The following is a 12,521-nucleotide window of genomic DNA, read 5'->3' on the forward strand; positions in this document are numbered from 1 at the left end:
TTCTATCGATAAAATTAGAAAAATTAATTTCATGAAAAGAGTAAATATATAATTTTCGATAGTGTGTTTGAGAGTATGGAAAAAGTTGAGCGAGGAAGTGTTCGTCTTAGTTATTTCGATAAAATTTATTTTTCTTCTTGGTCACATCAGTCCCGCTTTCCCACAATGTTCGCCTTCTCTCCAATAACGTCCGTATCTTCGTTTTTGTTCGTTATGGTTTTCTAGTAGTACTTGCAAGTTGCAAGAGGTGAGTGAAGTCCTGAGCAAAGGGTAGGGAAAAAGTTCTAAAACCTGATAGTACTATAGTCTCAGGCTTCCTTTCAAGTTTCGTTCGACTTTATTTAAATAAGGGAAAAGAAATGACTCGCAAAAGTCTTAAATAATTCTTTAGTTTTGTAATTGTCAATTTTCAGTGCATTACATAAACAACATTAATATTTCTATATTTACGGATACGACAGTGCATCGAATTTCAGGATTATCAAAATAATAATTAATTGTACATGTAAATGTCTTAATCACTGTTATTGTATCTCATGAATAGGAAATAATACGAACCGTTTGAAATCTATGTCAGATTAAAACAAGACCTGCTAGCTATGAGCAATGTTATTCAATTTAGTTATGGAATAAATTATCTGATCTATATATAAATGAATATAAAAGGGATTTAGATTAATGGTACGATTTATGCATTATCGTATGCAGATTCTTTTGATTTAATGGATGATGGTAAATTAATTGTGCCTAAAAACGATTCACTATTAACGGGGAATAAGGAAGAAGATTGAAATATTAGTAAACTGAGACAAATAATGGAAAAATTTTATTATCGAATTCGCATGAAGATAGAGAGTAATGACATAATAAAAGTATATAATCTAAGCAATTGTCATTGAAGACAAGCTAATATATCGCATAAATTTATGATTTCTTTTGCCAATATCATTCTGTATTCATTAATCTGATATTATATTAACGATCATATCCTATTATCAAATTTAAACACTTAGGCGATGGAAAAATATAAATATAATATTGGCAACTGTAGGGATTGCAAATAGTTGGGTGAGCAGGCTGATCATAAGCAAAGCTAATGGAACAAAAAAAAATTAAATATTGTTGCAAGCTAAAATTTTTCATGAAAAGACGAATAAATTCGAATTAATCGTAGCGAGAATTCAAAATTAATATAAAAAAAAAAAAAAAAAAAAAAAAAAAAAAAATATGTTTTAAAATTTAATATTAAAGTAATTAAAAATATTAAAATGGTATAAAAAGTAATAAAAAGTAAAATTAATGAATGAAATTACGTAATTATAATGAAATAATCATACGCCTGATAATGATAAATTATGCTAAATTATTTTCTATTTAAGAGCAAATCTTTTATTATCTAAACTATCCTTCAATTTTTAATATTTCTCGAAACGGAAGGACAAATATAAATTATACATTTTTCGATTACATGTGTTTGCAACTATAAATGCAAACTTCTATGTACAAGTGTTATAAAGGTTTTGCTATTTCTCTTTTCTTTTTCACCATCCACATTTGCTTATTTTATTTGCTTTAATAATAAAAATTTCCATTAACAGCTTCATCAAATATAACAAAATAATCGATGATAATTTTGTAAATATTGTAAATAAAATGATTGTAAATCTTTGGAGGTTATATGCTGCTAAATACAAGAAAAATCTCAAAATTCAATTGAATAAAATTCGGAAAAAGCAAGTAAAGTCGTTAAAATTCTTAAGGATATTGTATTAGTGAATAATATCAAGGCCATTTTCAAATTCTCTTCCTCCCACTTCTCTAAAGTGTTAACAACGAGGTGAGATGCACGCGTGACATAATAAATGGCGCAAAGCGCATCACATCTGCATTAAAGCAAGTGCATCAGGGACATTCGACTAAGGTATGGCGTAAGGTATCTGGCAAGAGAGACGGAGAGAAGAAACACGGTTAGCTCTGTCTTTGGATATCAGCAAGCGACCAAGAAATTACCCGGTACGTTATTTTGGACACCGTTTGCTCCTAGAATATCGTGAATGCATGCATGTACACTTCGGTGCGCGATATTCACTCACGCGACTGCCAGTCAGAGTCATTTTGCCGGTCCCTCTGTTCTCTATCTTTGTCACTCTCTCTCTCTCTCTCTCTCTCGCTCTCTCTCGCTCTCTCACCTTCTACCCCTCAATGTCCTATGGGAGAATCGCTATAAATACTGAAATTCACTTCCGTACTTAAATGTCTCAGTAGACGAACTTGATAAAGCAAATAGAAATGGGTTTTTTATGTTTTCGATTCTAGGACAAGCAGATTCTTGTTCATTTCAAAAATATTTAACAGCGGATAAAATATTCTTTTTAATTATTAAGATTCTTATTAGATGATAATTTTATGAAGTTTATAATAAAATTCATTCTCATTTAATTCAAGCCTTAATGACTAAATTTATACTTATGGGTAATTTTAAATCTCTATGATTTTTAATGGATTATTCTTAATAAAATTGACTTAAAAAAATCTTTTCGAGTTAAGTTTAGCTAATTTTATCAAATAAAATATATATCCTATCGTATTTAATCCTATTTATATTTAACATCAGAAATTGATTTTTTTTAAAATAATATTTAAAAATGTTCTACTTATTGCTTTGTCAAGCAACAAACGTGGCATACAAACGTAAGATTATAGAATATAAAAAAAAAAAAAATACATTCGCATAGTAATCGCTTTAAAACGCTGAGCGTTGTTAAAATTTGTGGTAATATTTATATTATTATATTAATATAATAATAATACGTAAATGAATGAAATAAAATTGAATTTCAGTTTTTAAAACTTGACTAATACAATGTAAGCAAACAAAAAAAAAAAAAAAAAGATCATGAAAATAAATAATTGTCGGTGTAAATTCAATGTTAGCGATACTATTATTAATCTATGTAAATTATACTAATACAAATGTATATATTAATATGTATGTAAATTAGTCAGTAGAGTTTGAAAAAATTGGACTTTTAAAATATTTCTTTTTGTAAAATATTTCTATAATATTAATGCAAACCAAAATAATAACAAAAATTCAAGAAATTTCATGCAAAAAATAAAAAAATATAGTAAATATTTTCTGTATACTAAAAGTACAATAATTTATATTCGTCTTCAATATTAATATATTAAAAATAAAAATTTCTCTTATTTACGCAAATTTATCTAAATACACTTATGTAAAGAGATTTCATTTACATATGTATTTCATCGCATAAATAAATTATCCGAATACTGAAAACACAATATCCGAATCATTTATTAACATGCATGTTTCGAGTAATAAACTTTGTTGTGCCATGTAATTAACGTTAACATATAGTCTATAATTAGATACTAATTTGATAATGCTCGTAATTTGTCGACGTCTTACGTTTTTAATAAAATAAGGATGGAAAAATATCTGGGAAAAGGTAATAAAATGTATAAAGGAATCATGGAATTATTTTAATTTTATTAAAAAAAATATTATTAATAATATGTATTGTAGTCTTAGTTGAGGGTATTGTTAGAAACTTTTCTTTGTTAATAGACATCGAAAGCTCCTCGGTCTAAATAATCATGAATTTCCGTGTTGTATTTGAAATATTAATTAAGACACTAAAGCACTCGTTTTGTAATATTTGAAAATATTGTCGTTAAATAATCCATTACGATAGCTTATGAATTTTGTCACATTAGCGCGGGTAAATATGAGCAAAATAGTATAACTCTCCATGGAATATTAATCTCAACAAATTCGAATAGAATCAACAGGATGAAAAATCTCTTATTTCTTCAACGTTATTAGTCATATTTGAAAGTTTCATAATGTTTTTTACATAAAAGCCATTCGTATAATACTCGATGGAAAGGAAAGGAGGAGAAGTAATGGCGCGTAAGGAAGCAACCGCGATGAATCACGGGGTTATCCCGGGATGGACATTTTGCAAAAGAAAGTATCACGCTTCATCTACTAGTGGATATGACGAGACTTCTCTACAGATCGCATAATGCAATTTATGAATAAACGTTCGAGCATTATTAACCCCTCTAATTGAAAATATATTCGCAAGTTAAGAAGAGTTAGCTTAATTGATGCGCTTGCGCTATAGCATCTAGAGCTTTAAGCAAGCGTAGGTAAGCCCGAGCGCAGTGGTCGTGTGGTATCGTCGACGATGCAGCCGAGACTTCAAAGCGGAAAAGAAGCTTTCAAGCAGCACGGTACTTCGACGACAATCAATACGTAATGCTCCGGGCTTAGATGGAATAATAGGCTGAAGCAAGGTGAAAGCCGGGCAAAGCGACGATAAGCGATGAAGGCATGCGACACTCACGGTGAACATCGGATGCGAGCAGTAGGTTGTGGTGTTGGAGTGGTGCGGGCGTGCTAGGGAGGACCTGCAATACAACTTGTGGGAGTCGGGAGTGGGCCCTTTTGTAGATAGCGGTACCGGGGCAATAGGGAGTCCGCCCGCGGCTCGGCGAGGACTCGACCGTACCCTCATAGTCATCGTTGCTCGTTGTTATAACGCTCAAGCGGAGGGACGCGCTACTAGTGGCTATAGTACCATTGCCCGCTGGATTGCTGCAGGTGGTCGTCGCGGTCGCCAAGGAGGCCGCCGTCAGCGTGGTCGTGGTGCCCGGAGTTGTGCAGCTGCCGCTTACGCCGATGCCCTGATTGCGATCGGGCTTCGTCTCGATCACGACCTGCGTGGAGTCGGCGACGATACCGGTGGTCTGGTGGTTCGCCACAACGAACGCCGAGTTCTCCTCTTTCGTAATGCTCATGTAATAGCACGTGTCGGTTTTTTTCATGATATGTCTCGGACCTACGAGCGACAATACAAGCTCCTTTCATCAAATATTTCCTCTCGCACAATATATTAAGCTTTAAATCGATTTCTAATACCATCGAGTAATTTTGCGCATTGTTCGTTATTTGGTTTTGACAAGCACCGCGGCATACACGCGAAGAATCGTTGTTATTACATCTCATCAATTTTTCGACACTTATAGACGAATTTTTATTATAGGAATATTATTTGTTATTATAGAACAGCGAGAATATCATCGCATGTTTGGTTAATGTGATAGCAGATCGTTTACAATCAATTCACGAATAATACGATGGGACTTGCCAGCCAGTCATGTAAGACCAGCATAACCAATTTTCATAATTATTTAGAATTTCTTTCGCACAAAAATATTCAATTAAAATTGAAATTCCTATAATTGCTCGTGTATTATGAGATGAGATACATTTGCCATACATACTTTATGAATACTTTATGCGATATGTTGCAAACCTGGATTAAGTAAGATGGTGTCTTCGTAAAATTCGGGAAGTTCGGCAGGCCTTACCGCGACCAAGGCAACCCCATATTTCCTGTGACTGTGGAACGACGCGTAAGTAAAGGATTTACCCTCGTATTCGCCAAAAAAGCGCGAATCCCCTAAGATTATATGGTAGATTTCATTTCCGGAACACTTGCCATACAATCTGTGCCATTCTTCTTGCGACTGTTGACCCTCCCTATGAACGTGATAAGAGATGACCGTTGAATCGATGCATTATACACGCGAGTGTATTTATCTTCTAGCGACTATCAGAATTATTTTTCACGATGTAATAATGAAGATGAAAGTATTTATTTAAGTTGTATTATTAAAAATGCAAATTATTAATAATTCCTAAAGTTGGGTATTACTTTTTAGCATTGAATTGAAATCATCTTTGTTTTTATCGTATTTATATTGTATTTATTTGTATTTTTAAATATCATTTAACTATACTTTAAGATTCGATAGTTTTACGCTCGTATTTTTCATTCTAAGAGACAATGTTTGCTTTAACAGGTTTTTTTCTTTATAAAAACATAGTTAAATATTTTAAAGGAAAAATTTGTTCACTATTGTTACAGCTTTACATATGGCAATTTTAATTAAATGAAAATTTAAACTAAACAGTGAAAAAGATAAAAGTAAAATGAGCATTTAAATGTTCATAATTTTAGTTTTCTTACTGTCCTCTCGACGTATGTAACAGAAGTGTAACAAGAGTTGAAGCACCGGGGCAAGTACAGTTGTTAGCCAAAAGTGCGTATTTGAATTCGTCCTCACATACCACATGCTCAGCGAATTTCACATGGAGTTTGTTTTCTGGTCGAAATATCTGCACGTACTGCGGCACATTCGGTGCAAAATCTTTCACAGCCCATGATCTATAATTATTATCATATTTACATTTATAAAGCGGTGTATTTTATATTTTATTCCTTAATATCGGTACATTTCATTATCTGTAACAGGTTTTCACGGTTATCGAAGGTAATGAATAATTAAATAGGCATGAAATAATATTGTAAAATGTTAATTAAATTATTACGCATTACATGAAATTTTAATTTCAAATTATTTCTTTAATGATATATATATATATATATATATATATATATATATATATATATATATAAATACTAATATAATGGCTGCATATAAGACACAGAATCATACGGAGCTCAGAGGTGGTATAAGAACAATGTAATATAATAATAAAAGATTCGAGTAGTATTAGTATTTGTATATTTTCATGCTTTTTGCAACTGTAATTCAAAACTATTACGTAAAAGATTTTTGCTATTATTATACACAAGGAACGGTTTGAATAAATACAATTTCATTAAACAATTAAATAATCATTTGAAAAAAAAACCTGTCGCTTTGGAGATTAAAGGTAAATAGAAATTTCACGGATTCAATCCATTTGTAAGAATTTAACATTGTTTTTAAAATTTTACGAGATTTAAAATTAATAAAAAAATAATAGAAACATTTTAATATGATATCAGTTTGAAAAGTTTCAGATTAATTTCATTTGATAACATGGTATAGTTATGCATACATCAAGTGTATGTTGTATTTGGTCAAACACGATATCGGATCAAATTGGAAATTTATTCTTGAAAAATAGCTATTATCAGTGTAAAAAAAAGAAAAAAAACCTAAAAATAACACGAAACTGATTCTACATGAAAAGCATTGATTTTGTCAATCAAAGCTTTCGCACAGATTCCATATTTCCTTTCATCCGATAGTGTAGTACTCTTCACGTATATTGATATATAATTTACTTTTTTATTTATTAATTGTATTTCGGTCAAGATAATTCCTCCCCACCTCCCACGTCAAATAAACGATCATTTTATCATGAACTAAATTACAATAAAATTCAATGTAATTCTATGTTTATTTCTCATAGATAAAACAGATTTTGATGAACAATTTATGACAATACAAACAATCTCGGGATTATTAAATTAACAGATTTAGAGTACATGAGAAGTTTTTCGATTATTAGTATTTTATTCGTTATTAGTTTTTTAATAAAAATATTATACTCGATAAAGGAAGATAAATAATTCTTATTTGATTTTAGAATTTTCTCATACTCGTAGATTTTTATGTCATATTGTATTAATATATTAGATCTTCGAGAAAAAAATTATCGATCTTTTTCTATATTAATTCTAGTATTCTTAAATAACATATTATTTTCTATTGTTACTTATATTATGCTTCCAATAAGCAAGTGAAAGCATATTAAATTGAAATACTCTAAACAGTCCAATTACGAAAAATCTAATTAATTTGAAGTTTAGTAAAGTTTATATGTTAGTTATTTAATTTTTTCTAATTTGTCACACTTTATATTATGTCTGATAAATAAATAATAATTTATATACATATATAATATTAATATTAATTAATATTTGTTTATATGGACATATATTACTAAATATTTCATGTAAATCTACATTATTAAGTTTATAACTTGATGCTGATTTATAATGGAAAATTGTAAATTTTTTTTCTCATTAGAAATTTTATTATACATATTTACCGTAACACATCAACTTATAGACAATAATATTTTAATACTATTCTTACAATAATAAAACAAAAAAAAAATAAATAAGAATATACATCATTATATAATAATTATTAAGTTCTTATTCTATTGTAATGATTTTAATGTAAAATTAATATCGGTGGAATATTGCACAATGTCCGTAGACTTCACAGCTCATCCCGTGATAATCTTTTCCCAGTCAAATGACCAATGCACCCAACCATAAGAGCGGATGGATCAACCATGCGAAATCTCAGGACAAAATAGTATCAAATCTGAGAATCAGCCGGAGCTTGCAATGCCACAACGTCATAACGGATAGGACATCCGCCGGTCGGTGAGCTTTATCTCCCGACGCCATACTTTCCAGCCGTTTTACCTCAGGATCGTGTGTTCGTCCGCGGCAGTTTTATCCGCATAATTCCGGGCCGCAAGGACGAAACATGCCTCGGCCTCGTTCATGCGCGCCCTCGCAAGGTCCCCGTCCTTCAGGCACGAGCCCTGGATGTAGATGACGCGCTGTGCCCAGATCGGCACCTGCAGGATCATCCTCATCGTTGTGTCTAGCTCCATTGGTGATAGGAGCACTACGTAATAATCCTGCGAATAAGGAAGGTGCACGCCGATTTGATAAATGGACGGAAATCGTCTGGGTAATGGATTTCGTTTTTACTTCGTGCCTCGGAGCCACTTTCATCAGGTAAATGTCGGTCTTCCTCTAATTACGAGATAGTTGTCGACTTAACGTAAATTAATTTTAGAGGGGAATTTATTTTCGTTTGACGACTGTACTTTCTAAGATCACAGACGCGCTTCTTTATTTAAGTGAAAGCTTTCTTAAAGGATTTCCCGAGATTTTCAAAGTTTTGTAAATTCAAGTTCACTATTAATTAATAATAATTTTATTATTTGTAGAAAATTATTGGTTCTTCGTGAATAAAAAAAATTTTTATCTCTATTTGTAAAAATAATAATTAAATGCTCTAGATTCAATATTTGACGACATAAGTGTTCTTGATTACAGGAGTGTATAGAAATTGAAATTAAATTTTGTATATTACAAGTTTATTATTGTTTAAAGAAAGATATTTCTTTTTTAATTAATTTCATGAGTATATCGATTACCCGATAAATATCGTCTGTATTAAAAGTATTTTAAGGAAATATAATCTCTGATTGAATTCGTAATTTCGGCTATAGTTCTATCCATCTCGATTTCACATTAGCTTTTCATGTTGACTGATTTGATTCTATTCGTATTCCCCTCCCTCTCCTCGTCCCAACCCAATTTCTCATCCTCTAGCTATCTTGTATATATATATATATATATATAGATAAACGCACAACATCTATCTATACGTTTAGTCATATACACACATATATATATATATATATATATATACGTCATGCGTCTTTTTTGCTCACCTGTAGCAGCGGATGTGCGTAGAATTCGTTAAGAAAATCCATGATGGTGTCGGCTTGCAATGTCGTGCTACAGACTACGACGTGTTTTTCACTTTGAGCCCGATGCGACGAGTAGGAACCGCCAAGCTTTTGCCTTTCCATCCACGTGAATGCGAGCTGCTCAAACTAAGGAACGAAGATGCATCTAATTTAAATTTCATATCGAAAAGGACGATATTGATTAGATGCCTTCGGTTGGCCGCATTACTACATGTATTCTCAAGCTACGTGAGACTTATATATAAAATTAGCTTATGTAAACTAAATGCAGAGGATTAATGGTGAAATACTTGTTAATAAGTTAGTTGACAAACTGAATTTAATCATTAAAAATAATAGATGCATGAAGGATATTTCAAGTAATTTGTAATTCACATTTCCTCTCCATTAAGCTTTATGCTTCCAATATTTATATTTTTAAAAATAATAAAAAATAATTTTAATCATCAAGAATAATTCTTTATATTTAGAAATGATCTGCATTCGCTTATGTCATGTGTGTACGTTTGTAAAGGCGTGATTAACACTTTCTCGTGACATTGTAATACAACAACGATTGTGATGTCGAATGAATCGATGAAAGAAAGGAATTAAGTGTCGATAACTACTTTGGGACTGCAAGTAGTGGAAAAAATGGAAAATGATGGGTCAAATCCGTGCCAAATAAAACTTATGTTCGATTTTTTCGTTTCTTTGAAAAATCGTTGTCGGTTATTAATGTGTAACGATATACGAACTTTTTCAAATTCTCCTTGAATAAAATATTGCTACGAGCTATTGCGATATATTGTAACGATATATTATATATTTATGGAAATTGAACATTCAGACTATGTTAGACATAAGTTGGTACGTTCAGTACGTTGCTCAATATTTTTATATCAGTTTTATGAAGATTTTCATCTATTCATTTATAATATTAGTTTTTAAGATTAATCATAATTGATTGAGGTAATAAAATCAATGTATTAGAAATTGATCGAATTTAATGTTGTAAAAATAGTGGCAGTGATCGTTATAATTAGATAAAATATATATTGCATATGTCGTAGTCCTTAAAATTCTGAATATTCTTTTATAGTTAAATAATTAAGAATTTTATCATGATATCTGAATTCTAATCTATTATTATAAATTCATAATTTCAAAATGATTCCTTTTCATTAATACCCGTGAAAACATTAATCTTCATATATAATTTTATTTTAAAAATAATTTTGACAGTTAAAGATTAAAAGCATGTAAAATTTCAATCACTATTATTTTTTCGTTTAAAAACTCAATTTCCTATGTATAAATTATATATAGGAGTCAACTTGTTTCAAAAAGCGATAAAATATATAGTACTCGGTGGAATATTGAAACAATGTAATATAAAACTCGGACAAATATTATTCTTCAATGAATAAAAGGCCTTTGTGAACTATAACATCAAAATTAACTAATACTATGGTGGATAAAGAGTTTCTTTGTAGAGCTCAAATTTAAAATTTAAATCACATATCTCGGAAATAATGCATCATTTATTGTTCAGATATGCATTACAATAAATACAAGAAATTTAGAAAGATATTTAATTTCCATATAATGTAGTTGATGTTGGTCTCCCATAACAAAGCCGAACGCGCTGCACAAGATAAAATTTGCGAATTTCTAATGAAACAGAAGCCTAGTATATCTTGTCCACTAGCTGAAGGGATGTAATTGTCTGAGGAAAGTGTAAAAGGAGATAGAGAAGTACATAAGGTGCGAGAATCTTCAAGATGGAAGAAGGAGCACACAGAGAGACAGGAAGAGAATATAGAGAAAGGCCATATTCTGTGACTTGGAATTCTATTACATCCCCCATCCCCCTCCCCCGCCCAAACCCCACCGCCGCTACGCCATCCCTCTTAAGAATGTAGCAAACCATTCATTTAATTAATCACCCTTTTGTAAACCGATTGTCTATTATATTTTAGGCATCTCTGCTATCTTAGATTAGTTTAAGATGCGAACGAGTAACAAGCTCGACACGTGCATGTAACAAAGTAGATAAATGTAATATTTAAATCTAAATGAAGTGCTAAGTTTACTCGTACTCGTTATGTAAGTTCGCTATTAACACGGTACGTTTACATTTATTAAATCGTTTTCAACTGAAATTGTACCATATTATTATTATTATTATTATTATTATTATTATTATTATTATTATTACTTTAATATGTTGATGGCTTGGTAATATGCTTATATTTTATAAAGAATCTACAATTATACATTAATTTTGTACAATTGTAAAAGTTGTTGTTAAATTCAATTCAAATGAAATTATGTTATAAATATTTTTGTCATATTATTTATAATTTAAAAATAAAAAAAAGAAAGAAACGGATTTCTATGTATACTTGTGCATTAAATTTTGTTTCTTATTAATATTTTGAAATATTAGTTCATATATAAATATATATGAACTAATAGTTAATACGTAATATGATTTTCTACTTGTCTAATTTAAAAATATGCAAATTTAAATATTAACCATTTGATTTTATTTTTTATAATGATATTTCGTATTCTTAGTGTAAGCAAAAGATTTCGATACTTAGTTTTATTTAAATATGATTCGACAATTTAATTTTTCGTTAACATTAAATTCGATGAAAAATTTTATGAATGTACATTTACAGATTAAAATTATACAAATTATGAAACAATAAATCGAACACAATTGAAAATATAAATTAATTCTATTTTTATTATTGAAAGCACTATTATCATTATTGAAAGTACTTTTATAACTCAAATATTATATTAATATTATAGACCGAAGAATGTTTTCAATTTAATATTACGGCAGATAAAGTATTATTAACCCGTAAAGTAGTTATTTGAATAAAACTTTGAATATATTGGTGGGATATTGGTGGATGTAAATGTCACTAGAGACAATAGTGAGGAAATGAAGATCACCCGTGTGTTGATGGATCCGAAGTTCCGTGAGGAAACAACATAGGAGGTGAAAAGTGGTTGTTTCTCCATATAAAAAACATTGAAATATAAGCACTTTTGCATTAGTATACGTTATTATTATTATTATTATTATTATTATTATTATTATTATTAT

General features: G+C 30.2%; 1 protein-coding gene across 1 annotated transcript in view; it reads right to left on the reverse strand.

Moving 5' to 3' along the window:
• The window catches only part of SLO2 (slowpoke 2), a 162,237-nt gene that overhangs the window by 28,134 nt on the left and 121,582 nt on the right, over positions 1 to 12,521 (reverse strand). Inside the window, exons 9-13 of the mRNA XM_011506186.1 lie at positions 9,377 to 9,541; positions 8,331 to 8,551; positions 6,066 to 6,263; positions 5,349 to 5,575; positions 4,611 to 4,871 (exon numbers count right to left, since the gene is read on the reverse strand). Of these exons, the coding sequence (XP_011504488.1) occupies positions 4,611 to 4,871; positions 5,349 to 5,575; positions 6,066 to 6,263; positions 8,331 to 8,551; positions 9,377 to 9,541 (1,072 nt within the window). The remainder of the gene's footprint in view (positions 1 to 4,610; positions 4,872 to 5,348; positions 5,576 to 6,065; positions 6,264 to 8,330; positions 8,552 to 9,376; positions 9,542 to 12,521) is intronic.

The sequence above is a fragment of the Ceratosolen solmsi genome, unplaced genomic scaffold (genome assembly GCF_000503995.2).
Source record: "Ceratosolen solmsi marchali unplaced genomic scaffold, CerSol_1.0 scaffold7, whole genome shotgun sequence".
Taxonomy (NCBI): Eukaryota; Metazoa; Arthropoda; class Insecta; order Hymenoptera; family Agaonidae; genus Ceratosolen; species Ceratosolen solmsi.